The sequence below is a fragment of the Stylophora pistillata genome, chromosome 1 (assembly GCF_964205215.1).
Source record: "Stylophora pistillata chromosome 1, jaStyPist1.2, whole genome shotgun sequence".
Lineage (NCBI taxonomy): Eukaryota > Metazoa > Cnidaria > Anthozoa > Scleractinia > Pocilloporidae > Stylophora > Stylophora pistillata.
Window position 1 is genome coordinate 27720795 of NC_142519.1, and position 24745 is coordinate 27745539.

General features: G+C 41.1%; 3 protein-coding genes and 1 pseudogene across 5 annotated transcripts in view; 1 reads left to right on the forward strand and 3 right to left on the reverse strand.

The window, feature by feature from the left end:
• Nucleotides 1-2695: 2695 nt before the first annotated feature.
• On the reverse strand, nucleotides 2696-6339 carry LOC148741950 (uncharacterized). The gene is made up of 3 exons (XM_088728676.1): nucleotides 5479-6339; nucleotides 4349-4564; nucleotides 2696-3950 (listed from the first exon to the last, which is right to left on the reverse strand). Exons 2-3 carry the CDS (start codon nucleotides 4474-4476, stop codon nucleotides 2897-2899), a joined length of 1182 nt encoding a protein of 393 aa, XP_088584802.1. The 5' UTR covers nucleotides 4477-4564; nucleotides 5479-6339; the 3' UTR covers nucleotides 2696-2896.
• Nucleotides 6340-7726: 1387 nt separating this feature from the next.
• LOC111322764 (C-type lectin) lies at nucleotides 7727-16661 on the forward strand. Its single transcript, XM_022925931.2, has 4 exons — nucleotides 7727-7885; nucleotides 7974-8013; nucleotides 14751-15131; nucleotides 15980-16661. Exons 1-4 carry the CDS (start codon nucleotides 7856-7858, stop codon nucleotides 16234-16236), a joined length of 708 nt encoding a protein of 235 aa, XP_022781666.1. The 5' UTR covers nucleotides 7727-7855; the 3' UTR covers nucleotides 16237-16661.
• Nucleotides 11103-13359, reverse strand: LOC148741951 (uncharacterized; annotated as a pseudogene).
• A 231-nt stretch (nucleotides 16662-16892) lies between the features above and the next one.
• The window catches only part of LOC111322762 (huntingtin), a 53025-nt gene continuing 45172 nt past the window's right edge, over nucleotides 16893-24745 (reverse strand). For 2 of the 3 annotated variants that reach the window (XM_088728699.1, XM_088728694.1), the window contains exons 58-67: nucleotides 24389-24504; nucleotides 23841-23955; nucleotides 23493-23638; nucleotides 22833-22900; nucleotides 21918-22029; nucleotides 20044-20206; nucleotides 19601-19683; nucleotides 18481-18558; nucleotides 18145-18235; nucleotides 16893-17640 (exon numbers count right to left, since the gene is read on the reverse strand). In XM_088728699.1, coding sequence (XP_088584825.1) covers nucleotides 17533-17640; nucleotides 18145-18235; nucleotides 18481-18558; nucleotides 19601-19683; nucleotides 20044-20206; nucleotides 21918-22029; nucleotides 22833-22900; nucleotides 23493-23638; nucleotides 23841-23955; nucleotides 24389-24504 — 1080 coding nt within the window. In that variant the 3' untranslated portion in view covers nucleotides 16893-17532. Of the gene's footprint in view, nucleotides 17641-18144; nucleotides 18236-18480; nucleotides 18559-19600; nucleotides 19684-20043; nucleotides 20207-21917; nucleotides 22030-22832; nucleotides 22901-23492; nucleotides 23639-23840; nucleotides 23956-24388; nucleotides 24505-24745 lie in introns of those variants that run through there. The other variant, XR_015990047.1, reaches the window with a different exon arrangement.

The following is a 24745-nucleotide window of genomic DNA, read 5'->3' on the forward strand; positions in this document are numbered from 1 at the left end:
TTTCAGATGGTTTCTGGTGGTTTCATCGGTGCTTTCATATGGTTTCAGGTTATTCCAACTTTTAGGCCCGGTTTAAACGTCGCATTTTACATGCGCCGAATCTAATACTAATTTAAGTCGACCTGAATTAAGAAAGTTCGGCATTTGATTTAAACGTCGCATTTAATTGTGCCGAATTTAATTGCCGAGTGCGAGTGACAGCTTCATTCCCAGACGCCGCTCTAAGTCCCCCGCCAATATGGCTGACAAAAGTAAGGAGGATATTTTGTGTTTTCGGCGTTTATGCCTCTCAAACACCATTCGTGCTAACAGGAAACGGCGATGGCAGTGCATCATCTGCTAGCAAGAAGAAGACGGCTTCTGTATGTTTGTTCCCTTCTTATGCTTTTCCTATCGCAAAGAAATGCCATAGCACGTGTCCCAAGACCCCAATCGTGCCGTCGATTGATACGAAATGAAGGCTGGTGGCACAAGGTAAGGACTACATATTCTGATGTTCGGTTTAAGAAAACCTTACGTGTTTCACGGGCAACATTTCATTTTATTTTAAGTCGTGTGGGGAACGTACTTCAAAGACAAACTGTGACAGAGGAACCAATTTCACCTGAGGAAAGACTGGGCATATGTCTTTATAGACTGGGAAGAGGCGATTACTATTACACTATCACTGAAATGGTAGGAAGAGGAGTTGCCACTGTGAGCTCCATTGTACCGGAAGTATGCCAGGTTCTTGTTGATTATTTGTGGGCTGAAAGTATTTCAAGTAACATGCCGAAATCCCGAGAAGACTTCGAGCGAAAGATTCTTGACATGGAGGAATTATGGCAATTCCCTTGCTGCTGGGTGGCACTGGATGGATGCCACATACCCATAAAATGTCCTCCCGGCGGCCTTGAAGCATGTAAAGAATATCACAATTTTAAAAATTTTGATTCAGTTGTTCTGATGGCCATGGTTGATTCTCATTGCCGTTTTGTATGGAGTTAAGTTGCGGTTATCCTGGGAACTCCCACGATGCTATCATTTTTAGGTCTACAAACCTTTGGAATTCAATCCAAGATGGCCTTCTACCCAACGTGGGCAAAGCTGTTGGTGAAGTAAATGTACCACCTCTTATAATAGCCGATTCTGCCTTTCCCCTCCGTACATGGCTCATGAAACCCTACACAAATGCCGTTTTAAGCCCTCAACAAAGATATTTCAACTACAGGCTTAGTAGGGGACGTATGGTCACCGAGGGAGCGTATAGTCAGTTAAAGGAAAGGTGGAGGGTGCTGTTGCGGAAAAACGAAAGTGACAAAGAACATGTTCGCTTAGCAACACTCGCATATATGGTCCTACACAATGTTTGTCTCATGCAAGGGGACTCCAAGAAAGTTCGATTTAACGGTCGGTCCAGATGGCAATGAGAGAAGAAACAGGGATGAAATCAGGAAACTGTTACTCATGAGAGAGTGCAGAAGTATGCATGATGTTTCAGGAGAGGCGACTAGAGTCAGAGATGCCCTTTGTGGAAAGTTATGGGTGGAGAAAGAAACTGGGAGAGTTTCCTAACTTGATTCTCTAACCTGATTGAAAACAATAGTGACATATTTCAGATACTTTTTCCAGCAGTAGGTTTTGTATACCTTTTATTCATAAAAATGTACAAACATGAACTGTAAGATTTTCTTCAGGAAGATCTAAACTTAATTCGGAACGTTTGTTTCTAAACATTATCAGGGATAATTGTGTAAACTAAAAGAATCATTACCCCAAAAGTGGGAGTCTTGTTATTAATATTAATATTGTATCGTCAGTGCCCTTGCTATAATTGTTAGAAGTTAAAATGTCTTAAATCATCACAGTTATTCAAATCATGTAGTTACAACATCAAAAAAAGTAACTGATATTTTTGTGACAAACTCCATTTCAATAATCGAAACAAAACTATTTGATAATTGGAACCAACCCACAGCTCTTTTGCAGGTTATGTAGGTTATGTGACTACAAACTTAAGGTGATGACAACTAAAGAGTTAAAAGATACCAAAATTTAGCGACTGACAACACATTTTATATGGTGTTGACTGATTTCTTTTCACAGTACATCATCATCTGTAGTCTTCTTCAGTAATTTGTAGTTTTCAGGTTAAATTGTAGTAATTTGTAGTTTTCATTTTTGTAGTTTTTTTAGTTTTTCAGTAATTTTGTAATTTTCATCATCTGTAGTCTTTTTCAGTAATTTACAGGGAACATTCTGTCACCTCTTAAATAGTCTTGGGTCCCTGATCGAGATCTGCTGCTCAAACACCAACTGGTATTCCATAATTATGGAAGTGTTAAATTTATGAGTTGTGCAGTTACATGTATTTGTCAGGCCCTTCATGTGCTTTTACTTTTGTACTGTGAAAAGAAATCAGTCAACACCATATAAAATGTGTTGTCAGTTGCTAAATTTTGGTATCTTTTAACTCTTTAGTTCTCATGAGCTGTTGCTTTATATTATTTGCATTTAAACGAGCAGAACATTATGACAAGGAATTTTTGCCAATATGAGGAGAATAAAAAAGGTTCACTTCCCCAAGTGTATGCCATTTTAACTCTTAAAGCCCCAACAAACAGATTCTCCTTAAGGATATCCTTACGTTTCTTATTGTTGTGCTTGGGGAAAGTTTAAACACTAAGACAACTGATCTTTAGTTATCATACTGTATATTCTCATGGCCTGTATCTTTGATTGACGTCTTGATATTTCAAGGTGAAAGTAGCCTTGCCTGATCATTGATGGGCTTTTAAGAGGCTAAAAGACCCATGTATTTTGTAATTGTGGACATCAACAAAACAAATAAGAATCTGACTGAGAAATGATAACCTTACAATGCAACTTAGCCTCGCAATTTACCAACTAAAGTGTGTTACTGTGTTAGAATTATGATACACATTTTTTCACAAAAGTCTTCATTCGAAGTTGATGACATGATGTTGTGTGTAGGGGTGAAAGACCTGAGGGACCCCTCTGGCAATCCTGGCCTCTTTGATGCACTTGACACAAATGCTGTGCACCACTGTTGGTTGTAATCGATAGTCACAGGGCCACCCTTGGCATACTGTGCACTCTCAGAGTGATGCACTGCTTGGAAAAGGGGTTGTTGAAAGCTGGCAGAACCTAAATTTGGTTGGGTTAGAAGCTGAATCATTTTCAATTCATGTTCACGGGATTTGTTCATTTCTTCTCGCAAGAACCTGATAAACTCTTTCGTTGGATCATTATTGCAAACCTCTTTAACTAGCTCTGCAGCTTCCATGACAGCAGCTGCAAGGTTTTCCTTTGGTTTTTCCTTCTTCCTTTTCTTTATAGGAATAAAAAGTCCGCCTTCAGAATAGTCATTATTTTCCAAATCATCTTGAAGTGATTTATCCGCATCAGCTGATTTGGAGGACTTCTCTGAACTGGTAGACTGCTCTAAAGAAGAAGGCTCTATGGCTTGGTCTGGTTGGCAGCTATCTCTCGTTTGCACTACTGTAAATAGAGGCTTAAACCAGTTGCCAAGCCCTCGGTCTTCTTGGAATCGTTTGATCCCTGTGGCTGTTCGTATGGTGAGTGCTGCTTGTTTGCAGTCACTCACACATTTTTTAAACTTTGTACGCAGTTTCACGCTAAATTTAAACTCTTTACCCCTTGCAGAAGCCCTTTTCTTCAATTCAGTCAAAATTTCCTCGTAAATTTCACCATTCCTTTGACACTTGGTGTTAGTAAAAATGAGCTTTCTCTTGTAGTAAGTATTGCTCACCACAGTATCGATGAAGTCGTCAACATCCTCAGGGCTCCCAACTGATTTACGACCACATTTCTTTTTCTTCCCCTTAGACTTCTTCACAAAAAGACTTAGCGACCCTCCTTCCTCCTCCTCCTCCTCATCATTGGATTTCTCGTCTACATCACCATCTTTCAACTTACCAGCTTCCACTCTAAAAAACCAAGATATAGCATTTTGATCATTTTCACTAAACTACCATAACTAATAAACAATGTGACGTGAGGACATTTGGCACAAAGAGGGGAGGAGGAAAGGCATCTCTGAAGCCTTCAAATTAAAATTATTGCACATTTTTACTCACCCTGCAGCAAATTAAATAGACAGAAATACAGGAAGAGTAGAATTTTTTCACATTTCCCAGACCCAACGTTTATGGATAAGTTAACGAAAAACACCTTCTGACCCTTCTGTAAAATTCACTGACTTGTGCATGAAAAATTTACGCTCCTTTATTCCAATATTCCTGAATAAAATAAACAGAATGAAACAGTATAAAGGAAAAAGCCACATATCAAACGTCTCGGTCCCGTTTGCAAAGCCAATACATACTTGTCTCGTCGATTCTTTGCCGTGCTTTGTAAGGATTTACCACCACAACTTGAGCTTGAGCGAGAGGAGACACTGATATTCGTTTCACTTTCCTGATCAAATTCTCGTTCATTGACTTCGTTCTCCATCTTCTCCCGAAAACAACTTTCGCAATGAGCTACACTTCGTCCTGCCTTCCAACCCGGTGTTTCCTCGTCTTCTTCAAAAACAGAGCAACTCATACAAAAAAAATTCTTGCATGTCAAACATGTATACTTTGTTGTAGAAAAGCACGAACCGCACCTACTATCTTCGTCAGCCGTCATATTGCTCTAGTACACCCGCGATTCCTTCCCGCCAGTTTTCTTTGCGCATGTCATATAGCATAAAACTGTTGTGTTATGGGTAAAATATAATTAAACATAATTTATGAATTACATTCGGCACATGTAAAATGCGACGTTTAAATCCACTGTCGAACTTCAGTCGCATATTCGACTGGATCAGTCGAATATTCAACTGAACTCGCATTTAATACAAATCTGCCGAATTTAATTGATTTAAACGTCGCATTTTACATGCACTTAATTCGGCAATTAGATTCGGCGCATGTAAAATGCGACGTTTAAACCGGGCCTTAGTACCTACGGGAAATTTAACTTTAAATGCATCTTCCACCAACCACTATAAGCTGCAAAATCAAACTCAGGCACTTTGCTGGATCTTTAATGAAATTTAACGGTATTATATGTCATTTTCCTGCCAAGCAGAAATGAGTTCTGATACACCACAAAACCAACATTCACAACAAAAGATAAGGCAGCAAATACACTTAGCCGGTTTATGACGTCACTCCATAGCAACCAGCCTTTTCGAATATTTGAACTTCTGTTTATCTGAGTCTCGTAATGACTCTTCAAATGGATATTTTTCTGACTACCAATACGTTTAAAAGTTGTCTGTGCCAAAAACGGCCTTGAATATTGAGCCCGCCTGCGTATTGCATCGTCTCCAAGGGCCCTCCGAAGCATTGTTGCTGATCTTGAATAATTTACATCTAAAACGATTGTTAATCGTGGTCGCTTCACATTACTTTCCATTTCTTGTTTAGAATTAGCCTTAAGCATGATAAGTCCGCTTTCGTTGCCTACCTGTTTTGTATCCAGATTTGGAGAAAATGATTTTTTATCCATCAAGTTTGTCTCAGCCACATTTGGTCCACATTGATGCCAGGCAGAACTTAAGCCAGATTACTCGCTTTCTTCTGCTGTCGCTTTCGCTTTCTCCATTCTCTACTTTGTTTACGTTTCTCCTTTGGAGCATTTTTTCGCGATTTTACCTCCCGTTTATTTGGTATTTCCAGCTTAGTGGAGGCCTCAAGGTCCGCCTACATTTTATTAATGTATTCCCAAGCAAGAAGAGCGAATTAGTTGAAACAATACGTACTCTTGCATCCGATCTCGTAATTAACAAAAACTTTATTGTTCTCGTGAAAAATGAGAGCCGTCTCATTGAAACTTGATGACAAGTATAAGCTGGCAAAGCGCTGCGCGTTTGTGACGTCACGAAATTTTGACCCCCTAGAGCGATTAGGACAAACAAACAGTCTTCTCGAGTAAATGAATATGGGCGATGATGCGTCCATCTCTAGTTCAAACGCCTCTAAAGCTCGTATTTTAAATCAAAACGACGGTGTTCCTGGCTCAAAGTTCGGGCAAGACCAAGAGAACTATACAAACATACAATTGAAGCGTTGGTTAAAGTGTAGAGGCTTGAAATTGAGCGGAAAATGAGCAGACTTCATCGCACGTGTTCGTGACTGCCTCAAGTCGGGAAAACATTATGTAGTTGATTCAAGTATCGATGATGGGAAATGGCTTCAGGCGAAGATACTAAAGGAAAGTAAAGTCGATCGCGTGAAACTTAAGGATCTAACAGATCAATGTAAAAAAGGGGTTGACAGGCCTACACGACTCCCCAGCGCGTGTTTAGAATAGCCTATTCAAAGTTTGGCCCTCGCGAGTATGTCTTTGAGCGATCGCCCTCATTTTTAAGACACGAGTGGCGGATTTTTGTATAGTTCGCTCAGTGCTGATTGTTTCTTTAGGTTTGGCACTGATGGTTGGTATTGTGTAATAAAAGGCAAGATTCGTTGGTTCGTCTTCGGTTTCTGTTGAAGAGCTAGTTTCCTGTTTTTGAAATTCACCTCTGAAAGGGTTGTGTTAATGAGGGCCTCTGGGTAGCCTCTCTTTCGCAAATGCGCTTTGAAATTTGCAATTTTCTCTTCGAATATTGTCTGACAGGAGTTTGTTCTGAGAAGTCTAAGGGCCTCTCCTTTTATTAAGCCTTTCTTAACTCCTTGTGGGTGACAGGAACATTAGTGTGTATACTGAAATGTCTCAGTTTGTTTAAAATGAGTACGCACATCAAGGATTGCGTCCTTTTCGAATCGTTCGCCTTTATAACTATAGATGTAGGTGTCCAGGAATGTTGTTTCCTTATTGGAAATTTCAGCCGTAAATTTCATTGTTGGATGACGATTGTTTGCTTTTTCAATGAAACGTTCTATTGTTGCTTTGTTTGTACTCCATAGCGAGAAGATCATCGTCTATGTAAAGTTTTCAAACAAGAGGTTTGAAAAGGCTTTTGTCAAGGATTTCAGTGTACAGCACAAATATAAGTATTGTAGTTAACACTATCAACAGAGAAATTCTTTCTAGAACACGCATTTACCCAGCGTTGACAAAGTTCAAAGTCATGCATGCTTCGGCTTTGGGAACGGTATGAAGGCTTTCCGACCGTTTTTAAGCATTTGTATAGGCGGATTAAGCGAATCTGGCAATCTTTCTGGATATCTTGAGTCATTTTTACATGTACCCAACAGCAATGCCTAGTTGCAACCATTTTAGAAAGTTAGAGCATTTTTTGAGCGAAAATAGTCTTGCTTCTGACACGTTTCGCATACAAGTCCTTGTAAAGACTCCGAGTGTTTGTCCTAAACCAGCGGGAGGTCCAAAGATGACATATCTATTTTTAGACCTGGCGCGCAGCGCTATTATCTGTCACATCGATGTCAGCAGCAACAAGATTATGACGCCTCGCAGGAAAGCTGCCTGGAGCGCTCAAAAAGCCCCATACATTTTCTTAGACTTTTAGTCTAAGAAAATGTATGGGACTTTCCGGGATACTTGCAGTGCAGACGATTTGCGTCCCCTCAAGATAACAATGTTTACACAGTCAAGAAAACACACTGCTACCATAGAATCGACTGCCTTTGAATTTTCTTTAAAAGAGAACGTACGTAATAACATGGCTGACAGCCTGTCAAAAAACGATCTTCCCATGTCAAGCTGTGTACACTTAATAGGGAAGCGGATCTGTGCAAAAAACATAAGCAATATAAAGATCACTTAGTTAAAAAACACCTTCGGAGAGCAGCAGCTGCATGCAGATCCAAAGAATTATTGTTCAGACGAGGGAGAAGGTTGCGCCACATCGTGCGATAAGGCAAATTGGTAGAACCCAATAATGATAATTTCATTTCTTTGTGTGGTCGCGGTAAGTGCTGGGAAATTGACATTTCTGGATACGCTTGAATTCGGCCAAATTTAAAGCAACTTTTTTTGATATCTATTTTCTTGAATAGCTCTATTTGCCTTCAAAAGGGTTTGACGAGGATTTAACAGGTAAGACAAAACAAATATGGTTTTATTCGATACTTTTACTTTTCACTCAAACCCGACTCAACGCGCAAGGCTAAAGCAACGATGGCCTTTGAAAATATCTGCAAAGTTTTTATCCGCTCCCAACTGTATATATTGTACAGTAGAAGCGCTGAAATCCTAATTCCACTGTAACAGTTTAATTTATTTACAGTTTTTACTTGGTCTAGATGCACATCAGAAGATATAGACTGTCGAAGTCTGATCAGTTTGTTATGCGGCCTTCACAAATAGAGATGTCAAAAGCTACAGCGAGCTTTAATCTTGAAATATTCCCACGGGCATATTCGGTTGAAATAATTTGGTATTATTCACATAGAGAAAACTTCCGCCATAAAATGTAATAAAAAATCTTTATTCTAAGTAATAAAGCTGCGATCTCAAATTAGCATTTGCGCAGAATTGTAACGTGTTGGCTAAGACAGACAGTGGAACACCAGAGACTAAACACAACATTTAATCTCGTAAGCCGAGTGCACATCAAGCGAAGCGAACGAATACATCCGGGAACTCAGATGTAAGGTAAACTGTATAAATTAACTCAACATACATAAATTAACATCGTTACATCTTCCCCCGTTATTCAAAGAGGAAAGAATAAACAAGGAGAAAAACTAAATCGTTTCTTAGAGGCATTGTTCGGAGAATATAAACAACATAGGTAAGTGTCTGCATGTATAGTCACGGAGGTACGCTGGTCTACGTAGGACTCTTCCCCGAGCGCTACGTCTTTCTGGACTCGTTACGTCATCAGCTGGAGGGTTCGGTGTTGCTTGTGGCTTGACCATCTCTTGGGGCTTTGATTCAATGACTGGTGGTACCTGTTCAACTTTGATCAGGGGCAGGGGACCATGACCTGAGTTAGGTATCTCTATGTCAAGAGGTGATTGTTTAGGGAGTTCGGCTGTGAGACGCAGGTGTCGGCGGTTCCTACGTTACACCCGTCCGTCGTCAGTGGTAACTTGGTATGAGCGTACACCAACTTGTTTGGCAACCGTTGCTTGGGTCCATTGTTGTTTATATTTGGGTGGATGGATACGTACGGTGCTCCCTGGCTCAAGTGGCTGGAGTTCTTTGGTGCCATTGTTGTAATAGAAGGCTTGTTTGTTCTTCTGGGCCTGAAGAAGCTGGGAAGTGGTGTCAAATTCAGGTTGTGTTAGTAGTCGGCCAGAGGTAGGTAGGAGGATTTTGGTACGGCGGCCAAAGAGGCGCTGAGCTGGAGACGCTCCTAGCCCTTCTGTGGGGGTGTTGCGAAAGTCAAGGAATCCCAAGTAGGGATCACTGCCAGCCTCTGAGGCTTTGAGCATGATTCGCTGCACAGTCTTCACCGCGTTTTCCGCCTTGCCATTTGACTGCGGGTAGGTGGGGGAGCTTGTTACATGATCAAACTCGTATAAATCTTTGAACGTCTTAAATTCCTGTGAGCTGAATTGGGGGCCATTTTCGCTTACTATCTTGTCCGGGATTCCATGTCTTGCCATATGAGGCTTGAGCTTTTCAATTACTTCTTTTGATGTCTTACTCGCAAGTTTATCCACTTCAAAGAAATTTGAGTAATAATCAGTGGTGAAAAGGTAATCCTGGCCCTGGAGCTCAAAGAGATCAACGGCAAGGACCTGCCACGGTCTTGATGGTACTGGGTGTGAGATCATGGGCTCTCTCTGCTGCCCTTGGTGGTATGAATTGCAGACTTGGCAGTTGGAGATATGTTCTTCAATCTCTTTGTTCATACCAGGCCAGTAGAACGCTTCCCGTGCCCGTCTCAGGCATGCTTGTATTCCCAGATGACTGGAGTGTAGCTTTCTTTTGAGTTCAGCTCTCATTTGAAACGGTATGACAACACGGTCTCCTTTGAAAATGACTCCATTTTGGAGAGCAAGTTCTTCTTTGAATGGAAAGTAGTCTATCTCCCACTTCCAGTGGGAGATAGAGCTTACTTTCTGGCCAGCCTTGTTTGATGACGCAAGCGAGGGTCTTGAGGATAGCGTCTTCTTGAGTAAGGTTTTGGATTTGGCGAAGAGTTTCGTCTTTGACTGGAAGATACTGTAGCATGTTCACTTGCTCTGCTTCTATCTCTGTTGGAGACCTAGTATCTGAGACTGTCATGACATCTTCCTGATCCTCAGTAGCTTCCTTAGGCGTCAGATACGCGCGACTCAGGGGATCAGCCATAAGAAGAGAGGTTCCCTTTTTGTAGGATACTTCAAACTCGTAGCGTTGGAGTCTTAAGGAGCATTCGTTGTAGCCTTTTGGGGTGCGTTCAGGAGGCTTTTCTTGAATATTGCCTCCAAGGGCTTGTGATCAGATTCGACCAGCACTTTCCTTCAATACAGGTAGGTTTCAAACTTCTTCATTCCGAATACTATGGCCAGTAACTCTTTTCCGATTTGCGCATACTGGACCTTTGTGGGGGCAAGGGACCTGGATGCATATGCGACTGGATGTCCGTCTTGCATTAGACATGCTCCCAGGCCATGCATGGAGGCATCACATTGTAGTGTGGGTGTGGCACTTGGGTCAAAGTACTTTAGGACTGGAGTCGTAGAAAGGATCTTCTTTGTCTCATCCAGGGCTGCACCATGAACGTGCTCATCCCATTGGAACTCGTTGTCGTTTTTGGTGAGCTCGCGTAGAGGAGTCGTGACCTCTGAAAGTCTTGGAGCAAACTTTTGCAGGTATTTAGTCATCCCTAAGAGACGTTGGATGCTCTGTTTGTCAGTCGGTGCTGGCATCTCTTTGATTGCCTTGACTTTTTCAGGGTCAGGTTGTAGCCCATCTGCAGAGAGCATGTGGCCCATGTAGGCCACTTCCCTAAGCCTAAGCTGCAGTTTTCCCCTGTTTAGCTTCACACCTTTTTCTCGGCATCGTTGGAGGAGAGCAGTAAGCGTGTCGTCGTGGTCTTTTACTGCTTCATCATCGTTAGCTCCACATCCAAATACGAGGATGTCATCAGCGATCGCCTTGCATCCATTTAGCCCTGCTAATGCCTGATTCAGTCTTCGCTGGAATTCTTCAGGGGCCGGTGAGATCCCAAATGGCATTCGAAGCCATCTCTATCTTCCCCATGGAGTGCCAAATGTGGTTGTGTAACTACTTTCCTCGTCTAAGGACACATGCCAAAACCCATTTTTAGCGTCTAACACAGTAAAGCATCTTGCGTTTGAGAGCTCAGGAAGGACATCCTTGATTGTCGGCAGAGGGTAGTGATTCCGTTTGAGGGCTCGGTTAAGTGGTTTGGGATCAACACACAGTCGAACATTGCCATTCTTCTTCATGGTGACGACAGTTGCTGATATCCAAGAGGTAGGGACATTTACTGGCGTGATGATATTAAGGCCTTCCAAGCGATTCATTTCCTCTTTTAGCTTTTCTTTAATGGCGATCGGCACCTTTCTTGTTGGGAGTTGGACTGGTGGTACGTTCGGGTCAATTTCCAGGTGGAGGTCACCTTCTAACTTTCCTTCTCCTCTGAATACATCGGCGTATTCTTCGAGAATAGATTCCGTCGTAAAGGGTGTTTTGTTCTGCGATGGTTCTTCCGCTTGAAGAGCCATAATGTTTTGTCGGACCACAGATATGGGTTGCATTTGCTCACTGGCTCCTAAACCAACCAGCGGCTTCCCTTTCCCCTTTACAACTACGAATTCCACGCTGTATTTTTTTCCATTTCTGGGGTTCACAACTTGAACACGTTTCTTGCCAATTGGCTTTTCCTCCGTTTTGTTGTACATAACAAGAGTTACTTCTGTATTGTCCAGCAGGGGTAGACTGTCTTCACCATATACTTCTTTGAAGGATCCTTCGGGTAAGATGTTCACTGTGGCACCAGTGTCCAGTTGGAATGGGACTCGGTGACCATTTAACAGCATAACCGCAAGCAGTTTGTCTTTATGATTAGGCTTTTCCACAGTACAGACTTGTTTCTTGACGTCGACACAAGTAACATATTCATCCAAGTCAGAATCTTCCACTGCATGTACTGGCCTGCGGACATGTCTTGGTGTGGGGCGTTTAGAGGACGTGGCCAAAGCGAGTGGAGACAGTTTGGTTTTGCAGGCCACCGCAAAGTGGTTTTGAATTCCACCTTTAGAGCATGTCTTACCCCATGCAGGACATTTAAGCTTGTTCCAAACATGTGTTTTGGCGCAGAACTTGCAGCGGATTTCTCTCTCTCCTATGGAGGGCGGAGGTGTGTTCTCGTTGGCCTGACTAATGGCACTGACTTCCTCCCGATGAATTTCTTTCAGTTGTTGGCTTGCGGTCTCATATGATCTACAGATGTCAATGCATTCTTTCAGTGTGAGTTTGGAGACTTGTAGAAGCTTCTTGCTTGCTTGATAATCTCTTACTCCAATGACAATTCTGTCTCTTATTAGACTGTTTTCTAAAACTCCGAAGTTACATGTCTTAGCCAACGTACGCAGTGCCGTGACGTAAGCATCCAGAGATTCGTTAGGCTCCTGGTCCCTTTTGTTAAATCGATATCTCTCGTATATTTCATTTGTCTCTCCTATGCAATAATACTGTAGCTTTTGGAGAACAACATCAATGTCCTTCTTATCAGCTTCATCTACAAATTCTAAGCCTTCGTACACATCTAGAGCATCTGAGCCAATACAGGTTAGCAGTGTGGCAGTCCTCAGATATTTGTTTGCAGTAGGGTTTTCAGGATCTTTTAAACGTGCAGCAATTTCATAGTTACTCCAGGCACGGTGGAATTTCTCCTAGTTCGTCGCCAAATGCCCTGTAAGCTCCAATTTTGAGGGCAATGGGATGTTTATTGGGATTTGTACCAGATTTGGTTGTGCGACGGCTTCTTGCGCTTGTACAGAAGCGCCGCTACCCTCGGCCATACTTTGTATTTTGAATTTAATAAGTTAGATTTCTTCAGCTGGGATTTCCTTCCGAAGACACAAGACAATTCCACTTACCGTTGTCTTTCGCTATTCTTTGTGACGAAGTTGTTGGATGGCTATTGCGGAACACAGTAGAGACCGGAGACTATAATCCTCTAGAACTTGATAACAGTTCAAAGTTGTTCGGCCACGTGTGTGCGAGTAAATTTCTCTCAAGAACGTTTTCCAGTGCACTGAGCGGTAATTCCTCTATGGCAACGGATTTAGGAACCAGGATCCCACTCCTGACACGATGTAACGTGTTCGCTAAGACAGACAGTGAAACACCAGAGACTCTAAACACAACATTTAATCTTGTAAGCCGAGTGCACATCAAGCGAAGCGAACGAATACATCCGGGAACTCAGATGTAAGGTAAACTGTATAAATTAACTCAACATACATAAATTAACATCGTTACAACATAGTTAGTAGAGGGGACTGGTTAGGAAACGCGGCAAACTTCAGTCGGATAGGTTATTGTTCGATTTTATCGAGGTCACGTGACAATGACCCAGCACACATAAATCCAAAATGGCGCCGTGGGCTTGTTGCCGCATTACTTGACAATCCTACAAAAATCTTTGTTGAATTGAGGCCTATTCTTGATTAGTACTTCGAGTAGAATTGTTCTGGATTTCCAGTTTTAACCAAACGCATATACATGGATTCTACTTCTGAGAAGTCCATATTTTCTTCATCCCTGGCAATCGTATATCTTCGTAGCTCTTCTTTTACGCTTTGAGGGTAGATTTTTCTTTCAATTATTTTATCTCGTGCTTTCATTGATAACGCTTCGAAGTCTTCAGCAGTGAATTTGGCTTCTTGAGTCGGTTGATTTCCCCACGCTTGTTCGTCCTTATGCTTTACTGTCTTATGTCTTTTTAATCAGTAAAAAAATATGTTGTTGTACTACGACCGATGCCGTTGCTAAGGGTATCAATAACTACAAGGTTTTTGGGCGAAAATAACGTTTTGAAGGCTTCTCAAAGACTTACAGCGTCGACTGCTTCGACAAAGTGCTCTTGTAATTCTTCATCGTTTTCCAAAGTTTCCAGTACGGCATCAAAATCGTCGCCGAAGAAAAATAAGCCGTCCATGTCCGCCATGTTGTTTTGGTTCTGTGCAGGGTCATTGGTCACGTGACGTTCAATCGAAGCTCAGGGGACAGACAATAGGCCGGCCCTATGAAGTTTGCCGCGTTTCCTAACCAGTCCCCTCTACTAGCTATGGTTACCAGAATGACAATTAGCGTATACATCTGTCCAAATTAAGTGACAAATCTATCAACTCTCTCTCTGTTTTTCTTCCATTCTGCGCGATTTATTTTGACTGTCATATTCTATTCCTTTAAACTTTAGTCATAGCGAGATCTTTCGTATAGGGAACTTCCTGGAGTATTCTGAAACGATTATCATTCCGGTTCATTTTTAAGAGAAAACGAGGGACTGAATGATTCCGATACTATTTGTAACATAAGAGGTCATATGTTTAGAACATAAATTATGACAACAAACTTATCATTAACAAGAAAGGGAAGAAACACAATAGATGTTCATCATCACAAGGTAACTAGTGGTTTCGCGCCATTGCAAGTTCACTCCCAATTCGCCTCCGAACCAAAACCCACCACATTGAGATTCATATGAAGTAAATTGTATTCATTGTTGCAATAGGACAACCTTCAATTGACTGTCAAACACAGAGTCCATGATTATTTAGGTTTTACTAATCAAAGCTGTATGATTGGTTTAAAGAAAAAAAGGAATTATACCACGAACTGAACATCACGATCGTGTTACACAGGTTGGACTTGTCCTCGAGACTGGTTATACTTCAACGGCTCATGCTATCGAGCTCATGACATTAAACTGTCATGGTTTGACGCAAGGGTGGCTTGCCAGAAAAACGAAGGAGAACTGCTTAGCATCAACTCTGAGGGAGAACAGCAGTTCGTATACAAACGCATGGCAGTTAACAAAATGTTTTGGATCGGCTTGGTGAAAGATAACAGCTCTCGAAGGTTCCGCTGGTCGAAAGGGGAGGAGCTAGCTTACTTGAACTGGATCCCTGGAGAGGGAAACACGGTTAACGAGGACTGTGGTGAAATGACAGACTACAGTTCATTTCATGGCCAGTGGAACGACAAATGCTGCTCCAAAAAACAGCCCTACATCTGTGAAAAAGGTAAAGTAATTCATTCACCTCAGGCACTTAGTAATATAAAGAACTGCCTTTTTCTAATAAGGGATATAACTATGGTTATTTTCCTGATAGCAAGTTTTTAATTGTAGTCATTAGTGGTCCCAAAAGCAATTTTCGATCAGGTATCAAATTTAACCAGGTACTGCTTCAGTTTTGACTCCCTGGATTCAGCGATTGGTCTAGAAAACTCATACAAATGTAATAACCGATCATATGCAACACACAATCAAAACGGACACGTGAGGACGAGAGATGGAGAGTAAGAAAGAAACACTTTGTTCTTTTATTGCCCAAGGTTTCCTATTTATAGTGGGAAACATTGGTGTTAAATTGAACCAAATGTGATCTTGTATATAGCGGCACTGAACATGCGGGAATCACACAGGCGGGTCAAAAGGGATTCGGGTTTCTGTCACTGAATGACAGGTTCTGTGTCTGTCAGGCATTTCACTTTCTTTAGGTTCAAGTCCTTGAGGACATTTACCCTTAATAAAAGGAAATTTTTGACGAGGACGTGTTGTTTGAGACAAACCTATGGTACGGGAAGAAGTTGTTCAAAGCACAAATAGCAATAATCCAGATACAACTGACATAGTAACTTCTACTAGAAGAAATGATTTCTTAACTTTCTTGTAGACAGGTAACCATTTTAACTCTTGATCTAGTCTCAAACTTGGTCCCAGTAGAAAAAAGAAGTGCAAATAAAAACAGTCAGAAACAGCTGGAATAAAATAGGACCAGGTCAAAACTAGATAAGTGTCTGTAAATAGGAAAAAGACGTTGATCCCAAAATCTTGATTAGTAATAAATCAGCATTTGAATCGAAACAGATGCAGTGAGCGGACGATATTTCAAGACATTGCCAAACACACAGTTGACTGAGCATGTGATCGACCATTTGATCGTACAAAGTGACATTGAATGTTTGCTCTGGTGTGGACGCAACCAAAACTGCACATCAGTTAACTACAGACCAGGAGACTCGCCATCAACGAGCCTTTGTGAGATAAACGCTGCAATCGCAAACGAGTTTCCCGAAGATATGGTGAAGAGCGAGGAATTCGATTATTATGAGGCTTTAGGTTGAAGATATTTGACTCACTGGCCCCTCCCTGGTGATCATTGGCAATCATGAACCGTTTAGTTTTTAGGTCAGTAATGTAAGGTTTCTCATTTTTGTAGCAAGGTGTATAAAATAAATAAATAATTGGTAAGTAAACAGAAAAAAAATTTTTACAACGCTTGGTTGGTTTGGGTCAAACCTGGCGTTTTGGGTTCCCTTTGTGTTATCAACCACTGCGTTATCACACATGGTTGAAATGATGGACTAAATTTTGTTGTGGTATAGTAAAAAAAAAACAAAAAACAAAAAAACAAACATTCTTGAAACACCATGATGTTTTCCTGCGGAGTCATGGCCCCAACCATTGTAATTACACACACGAGATACTATGTTTCAAGCGAGGATCAGTAAATAGGGTTAATGAGAAATAAAATAATTTCTTTTTCATATCTAGTATGTATGATTACATTAAGATTTGCGCAAAAACAAAATGTCGGATACTGGACAGCTCTTCAGCTTCTAAATTAAGGGCATACGTTTAGATAAATTGTCATCATGATGAAGTAGCTCAGCTACACCCCAGTCGGCACCCAACGATGAAGTTTAAACAACTACATCGAAACTATTACACCCAAAGAATTCAAAAGTTGTGAGAACACAGTTACCAATAATAAGCACAATGAAAAATTCATAATTATTGTTTTCATTATATTTTCTTAGAATTTAAGCACAATTGTCTCTAATATTCCATGCATAATTGATAGTATATCATTTCATTTGAGTCAAAATTGATCCCACATCTCCAGTTCGTCTCTGAAGAAGCATGCACATGAATACACCAAATGGTTTTCTGCGAAACCCGGGTTGTGTGTCATTTAACATGTCACGAAATACGTGACAATACGATTCAAGCTATGCGTGACAAAGCATGTACATTAATGTTTCACTTTCTACTTTGTGACGTTTCTCTGTGTTACGTTATGAAAAATATGTCGACGGTTCATTGGATCAGTGACCATCCCAGATTCAAACTTCTATCAGAATATTTCACAACCACGAATTACTCATTCTTGTTAATGGCTCAAGCTGAAAAAATCGTAGATCACGAAAATCCGTGTAGCACAGGAGCACTTTGCACTTTGTCTAACGGCTCAAAATCCTAAAGTTCTGGACAACACCTTTCCTTTGCTTCTTCATTAAAACAGTCTCACGATCAAGAAACGTTGAAACGTTTTTCAATAATCCTCCTACCCATAAACCAAAACCTTTGCTTATCGAGAGTGTTTCCTGGTTCTACTTCAAATACTGTTATTGCAGAGTTCATCTCTCTGACTGACAGCATTCAATGAATTCTCTGTAAGGTGCACTCGTTTGAGCGGCCCTTCTAAATGTGGATATCAGAGTCTCTTTATTAGTTGCGTCGAGATTCTGCGGGGAGAAAAAATGAAAAAAATAAATGCACTGAACATCTGCAACACCGAGTCACTGCTATGCCTCGTGTATATTCTGTCTAATTCAATGTTACTCACACATTGTACTGGAGTAACTTACACAATTTCACAAAATAAAAACTAGAGGACTGCTAGTTCGCAAGACCTTAATCCAGAAGAAAATCTTGGGAACATTTTTGACGAGGTCACGTAAAAGGGTCTGGTCCCAAAAACAATGGGAGAGCTGAAAACGCAGCAACATCAGGCATAGAGAAAAGTCCTCAGTCCCCTTCCCCACTAACCTGAAAGAGATGGCTCATTCTATGCCACCACCCCAGAAAAACATCATAAAAAGCGAAAAAGGGGACTGCAGGAAAATAAAATCGTCCATGGAAATGGAAAAACTGTGATCACGGGTTATCAACTTGCGAGGTTTTAATGACCAGTCAGCTCGGAGGCAAAGTTTGCATGAGACTGAACTGGCTGCTATAACTTGTCTTACCTGAGTTCTGTAGAAATCCATAGCGGCTGCGCAGAATATTCTAACGTCGATATCTTCAAGTTTACCCATTCTTCCCACGATATAAGAAAAGCTGAGGTTATCGTTAAGAAGAAAATTCAAGAGGACAATGTTGCAGCATAAGAAAACAGTGCCTAAACGTTTACTTCTCTTTAGCGACACCGGCGCGGACACTGGGTTGAGTATCATATCGCATAAATTAACATGAATTAAAACTCTTCCAAAGTGCTGTTAAAAAATACAAAAGAGTAACAGAGATCAAGTATGAAATCCCGTGAGTCGTACTCAATACTACATTTTAGACCAAAGATTGGATACAGGGCTCGGATCCATTTGTTGTTGGAAGCGCTAATGAAAAAGCAGGTAAGACTCCACACAGCCATCGACAGAGGTGTCCTTTTAAAAGAATAAATACATAACCAACATCAATTAGGTACACTTGTGAAGACGCCTTACGATCACGTCCGCTGTCCCACTACACTAGCAAACCAAGCCTAAGGGGGTAGACGCTAGAATTTTTGATAGGGGGTCCAAACTTTGACTCAGAAAACAGATATATATATATTTTTTTTAACTGTAGCCCAAATATGCAAAGAAAAATTGCAAGGCAAATAAATATTGAATTTAACACGTCAAATTGTCCAGCCAAAAGTGCTCTTGCTGTTGCAAGAATTTTGGTACCAGAAAAGTGGTAAAAACCCCACTGGTCTGATGGGAAGAGGTTTTGCACCCCGCCGACCTCTCCGTTCATCCCTTAACCAAGCACTTTATGCTGTCGTGGTAAATGTTTATGAAGAATCAGCAGGACAAGGTGGACGAAAAATGGAGGTCTAAATGTCTCTTTCTAACAAATAGCTGCCATGTTTCCAGTAATAGTAGAGTAGACATCTATATTTATACAGGATAGCCCCTTCAGTGTAGTAAACACTGGTATCAACGGGGGTCCTGTTAACCACCCATCCCACCCCAGGGAAGGACATCCATCACACAGTAATCTCGTGCGTGGGAAATTAACGTCTCCTGCCCCTAACCCTGCAGGAGACGGGACCTCCATTTATTCGTCCCTATCCGAGAAGACTAGAATATCTAACCATTCCATGATGCTATAGAAAGGTAGCCTATTCTTCTCAATTATTTTAAGACCCTGACTGTTGGTCCGGCCGGGGCTCGAACCCTCGACCTCCCGCACAACAGTCTAGCGCTCTATTCATTGAGCTAACTGGGAGGCGGTCAGATCATAGATGACAGTCAAAATGTGCTAAGAATAAACTCACGGCGAGATTGGTCTATTTGTTTCAAAGATCTTAAGCTACTGTTAAACTCAATGATGGAACTTTAAGTTTGCTCGCAACCAAATCTAACTTTTTAAGGTGAAGCAGTTCTTAGCTATAAGTAACATCTCACCCAAATACCAATACTAGCTAAGAAAACATCATACCGCTGTATGAAGCTTCCAAGTGAGAGAAGAACCCAGTCTCTCACTTCCGTTTGCTGCCCTTGACTGTGCAGACCTTCAAACACCTAATCAAAATAATAAAAGGCAGAGCAGAAGTTTCAATATTTCATTACTACTATCGTTTTTAGGACTATTAGCCCTTCCGAATGAAGTAACTTGTCAGCTGCAGATTATTAGAAAAGAACTGCAGTCTTCATCCAAAATTTTCTCGTAATCGTGGAGAGGAGGCAAGTTGTGTTAAGAAAATTCGATTTTGAGTCACGTGAACATTCCCCTACGCTAGTTTCATGATATTGATATTGCACGGATAAGTTTTATCTTTATTAACTCTGAGAGTTTATGGGTTGAAGATGTCCCAAAGACCAGTCATTTGAGAGGATATAAATGCAAAAAACTGAAAGCAGCAGTATCCTACAGGTATTTACCTTAAAGAGAACTTGTGCCATGAGTTCAGGATGTGGCTGCCGACTAGACAGAAACTCTCCGATCACTTTGTTCATGATTTCTTGAGCGGGAAAGAAATCCAAAAGCAAAGGTGGCAAGACTCTGGCTACCACTCTAGCTTCAGATGGCACGCCTTTTCTTATTCTGCCAAAAAGATAGAGAATCTTGGAAATTGACGAGATGCTCTACCAAGCGGCCTTAGTTTTTGAAAGGTTGGATAACACTATTCAACGGATAAATTACTATCCAGCGGATAAGTGTTAACAAACCGTACTGCGCTAACTACCAGAGAGAGATTTATTCAGTAGATAGCGTTATCCTGCCTTCGAACAACCGGGGCAGGATCCCCATTCTCGAAAGCCCCGGTAACTTAACAGACCCATAACCGTATTTTAAAATAAAAATTTAAAGAATAAAGACGTATGTCCCAGCACCCTAACAAGTTCATTTTTTCCTTTAGCCATTAGTTTTACAATAATATTTTCAAAAGTACTGAAACACCCATCTTGATTGAAAACAGAACTTTTTTACGGGCCCTTTAATGGGACCGTCGAGAAATGGACCCCAGGTGGGAATAAAAGATTGACACATTTTCCGCTGCATGGCATTCCCTCTTTCCAACACATGCACATCAGGTGCACATTGCAGATATTTCTCTTCGTGCATATGATGTTACATTGTCCGGTTTTAGGGTGAATCTGCACCCTCTAAGCAGAGTCTATTTAATCCAGGGAGACTGCATCCTGCGTAGTGTATATTGTGCAACATCGTTTAATTATTAAACTCCAAATAAAAAAGAGTGAACACTCAGAAACCTTTCAAACCCGGAAGACAATAACAATCAATCACCAGAATAAAAGTTTCAGACGTAAGCAATGCCATCTTAGTGTGTATTCGTTTAAAAATGAAACTCAAAGTAATACAGGTTTAACCGTCAGTTCGGTTAACAAAGTAAACCATCGAATACAGGTTCACTTTGGCCTTTTATACCCTAACATTAGTACCCATAATACTCTTCATACTGTTCTGGATGCCTCTCCTACAGTACTAACAAGGAAAATCTGTCGAACACTCAACAGCTTCTTTAGTTGGCGATCATTTCCATCATTCTCATAACCTTAATAAACAAATGGTAAACACCACAGCGTACACTATTGAGTTATGGATGCACGCGGGAGGTTGCTAAGCACGAAAGAAGCGTAAGAGTCGCTCGAGGCGATAGTCGAGAGCGACTCTAGCTTCTTGAGTGCTTAGCAAACCTCCCAAGTGCATCCATAACTCAATAGTGTACGCTGTGGTGTTTACCACTTGTTTTATAACATAACATTGATACAATGTAGCTAAAGAGTTCCCTTTCATTTAACAAATCTTACGTGACCAGAAAAAACAAGCGCGCGCGGAAAAATAGTCGTTGCATTTGCTCACGTCAGTAGCGTACACCCATGGGCAAATGGGGGACGCTAAATTGACCAATCAGAGCGCGCGCTTTACTTTGGATATGTTATAATGTGTGATTAAGCACTGATGCTGTTAAGAGAAATTAGACGCTAATCACTCAAGGGTTTAAGCAAATACGAAAGGAAACATTTTGGTCTAAGGCTAGCGTCTGCCCAATACGGGTGCCCTTACAAATAAGGTCCATTTAATTCATGTTCATTAAAACTGTTTGTCTCGAGTTCTCAGATTAGAAAGGCTGTGTGCATTAAGGATGGCATTAAAATACTTACAGTTCATGAGACTGACCACAAACATATAATTGAGCCTTAGCAAAGAATGCAAATGCTCCTAAGTAGAATTTGAGTAAATCAAGTTGTATTTTTTGTGTTAATTCTAACATAAACTAATTGTAACTCACCTATCAAACAAAACAGTAACACGTTCCATAGCAATTAAAAGTATGTCCTCTGTTGGAAACTCCACAGAGTCAGCCGGAGGGTATATTCCACTTGGTCGGTCGCCAATCTTACCTGCGTAAAACGAATCATGGCATGAATTCTAAATGTCTTGTATGATGGAATCGTCAATTTTTGGCTGGCTGAATGAATGAATGAATGAATGAATGAATGAATGAATGAATGAATGAATGATTACATGTAACTAACTTAATAAACAATTACCAAATTGACTGAGTAAAACCACTGAGTAACCGATAGACCATACCACCAGCCAACCATCTACTACCTATTTAAAGATTATTCCCCTCCCGCTTGTTGGATATGAGATGATAGCTAGCCAACGAGGCGCGTAGTTTTTATTAAAAACGCCCCCAAGAAATTATCATTTTGTAAGAAGAAACTGGATTTTTTAGCTCCCTATTGATTTTAAGCTGACGCGTACGCTTACCATATTTGTAGATTATGGTATATTGGCTGATATACCATAATAGCTAAGCCATAAAAAAGTCTTGAATTGCACTATCCAATGATCCAGTTTTTAATAAAATAGGTTAGTTGACTCAGTATTTGACTGTTCGACCAATCAACTGACCAATCGACTGATTGATTTACTGGCCTACTTACTCACAGACCGACTAACTGGCTGACTGACCGGTTGACTGACCGGCTGATCTACACTTTGAATGACTGACGACCATTTGTCAGTCAGTTGTTTGGTCACTAAAACAGTTCACGGAGTGCCGGACAGAATGTCCAGATCGCCATGAGTTAAAGGATCTCTTTCCCTTTGATTCCCATTCGAATTGTAGAATGGCCCAACACTATTGCAGGAACACCACTCAAGCAAACAAAAAAAACCCATGCACACTTCATACCTGTATACATACACGTTACCAACAAACCCAGAGCAGATATGGCTCTTTGAGGGTTTTGCATGGACAACCTAAAATGAATAAAAGAAAAAAGAAGGAAAAAAAGCTTAGATATAGAAGAGTGTGCGCAAAGTCTCCACCACGTTTGCAGTATTTGGTTTCGAATTAAAATCATCTACGAATTAAAACAGCAGAGGCACGGTGGCCTCATTGTTAGTTCGCTCGACTCCGGATCGAGTGGTCCGGGTTTAAGCCCTGGCCGGGGACACTGTGTAGTGTTGTTGGGCAAGACACTTTACTCTCACAGTGCCTCTCTTCACCCAAGTGTTTAAATGGGTACCAGCAAGTTTAATGCTGGGGGTAACCCGGTGATGGACTAGCATTCCATCCAGGAGGGAGTAGAAATACTCCTAGAGGCTTCATGCTACGGAAACCGGAGTTAACCGCTGGCCCGAGGGGCCGCTTGACTCGTAAGCAGACTTTACCTTACCTACGAATTAAAGACATGGTAAGAACTGTTGCGGGGCCTTTGTGTATTTCTTATTACCTACTAGTACCTTTCTGCTCCCGAGTGTAATAGTAACAACATCCTCGGTAATAATGTTCGACTGTCCCACCAGACCCACCACTTCACAGTAAGTTTGCCCGTCCCACCCGACCCACCTGTCCACACTGAGCTTGACTAGTGAATCCGACTCAGCACTCGACAGAGCAAATGACACTACAAGCCTCTCAAGCCCTCTTATGATAGCTTGATAAACACAGGTCGGAGTGCTATCTTCGTTTGAGGATGCAATACGAACGGCATTCTGAAAAATAAATAAGACACCAAAGAATTTAAACTCAATCAAAAAATACTATAACACAGATTTCATACCAAAGGATTGCTTTTCAATGCTGTTCAACATCATGCGGTACTTTATTGATTGGGGTTTTCCATAAAAGTAAATTTCAATTGAGTGTGCGAAGAAATCAAAGTTTGCCTTAAATATAAAACATTGCAGAATTTACCTTGAGGAGGTTTGCCTTTAGCTCCTGATCACTGATTTCATCGGCATATCTCTCCAGCACGAAAAATGCTGTCGACCACATGACTAACAAATGGTGTTCTGCCATTGACACAGCGCTAAGAAAAGATGACATTTTTTAAAAGTAACCTCATCGCTCAAAGCAAAGACTACATATACCAAAGAACTCAAGTGTTGCAAGAAATGGTTCCAGCCCTAGCACAGATGTTCATTTCTTGTTCTCTCATTGCGCTTCTCTCCACCCAGCGGTGTAAATAGGTATGGACAAACTGGGTTGGGTGGGGGTTCCTGCGATGAACAGGGATCCTAAGCAGAGGGATAGGCAGTACTCCTTATAGTTTCATGACAAAGAAACGTGGATAAGTTCCAGCAGTAATGGGGCCAGTAAGTTCGCAAGAAGTAAAATTAAAAGAAAAAAGAATTAAATGGTGAGAAATATTCATTTCACACAACATGCACATTCCTTGAACAAAGAATTACAAAGAATAGAGATACTGAGTAACAGCGTACAGGAGAATGTCGTTCTCTTACCCATTAATCAGTGTAAGTTTCTTTCCCAGGAAATCAGTTAGGATTGGCAACAGCAAGGCACTTATAGAGGCCACCTGAATTTCTAGAAGATACATTGCACCATAAAGGCCAGAGATCTATTATAAAAAATATACAAGTGTGAGTCAACTTTTCTTTGAAAGTCAGAAATCAAAGCTGCAATGCAGAGAGCATTTCACGTAACCTCCGTCTGCCCTCTTATTAGCCCCGGGGCACTCTAGGGCTTCCAAATGGGGCAGGAGTTGTTAGGAGTGGTGGGGAGGACACTTAGGCGAGAGAATCATTTTGAAACCTTAAACTCTAGGACACAACCATAAGAAAATAAAATGATGTCAATTA

Bases quoted from the DNA above. Each gene is read 5' to 3' on its own strand.
- LOC148741950 (XM_088728676.1), bottom strand. From the start codon at position 4,476: ATGGAGAACGAAGTCAATGAACGAGAATTTGATCAGGAAAGTGAAACG. The intron at 3,951-4,348 runs GTATGTATTGGC...TTGGTTTTTTAG, and splicing joins GCAAAGAATCGACGAGACAA to AGTGGAAGCTGGTAAGTTGA.
- LOC111322764 (XM_022925931.2), top strand. From the start codon at position 7,856: ATGATAATTTCATTTCTTTGTGTGGTCGCG. The intron at 7,886-7,973 runs GTAAGTGCTGGG...TTTCTTGAATAG, and splicing joins CATTTCTTTGTGTGGTCGCG to CTCTATTTGCCTTCAAAAGG. The intron at 15,132-15,979 runs GTAAAGTAATTC...GAATCGAAACAG, and splicing joins GCCCTACATCTGTGAAAAAG to ATGCAGTGAGCGGACGATAT.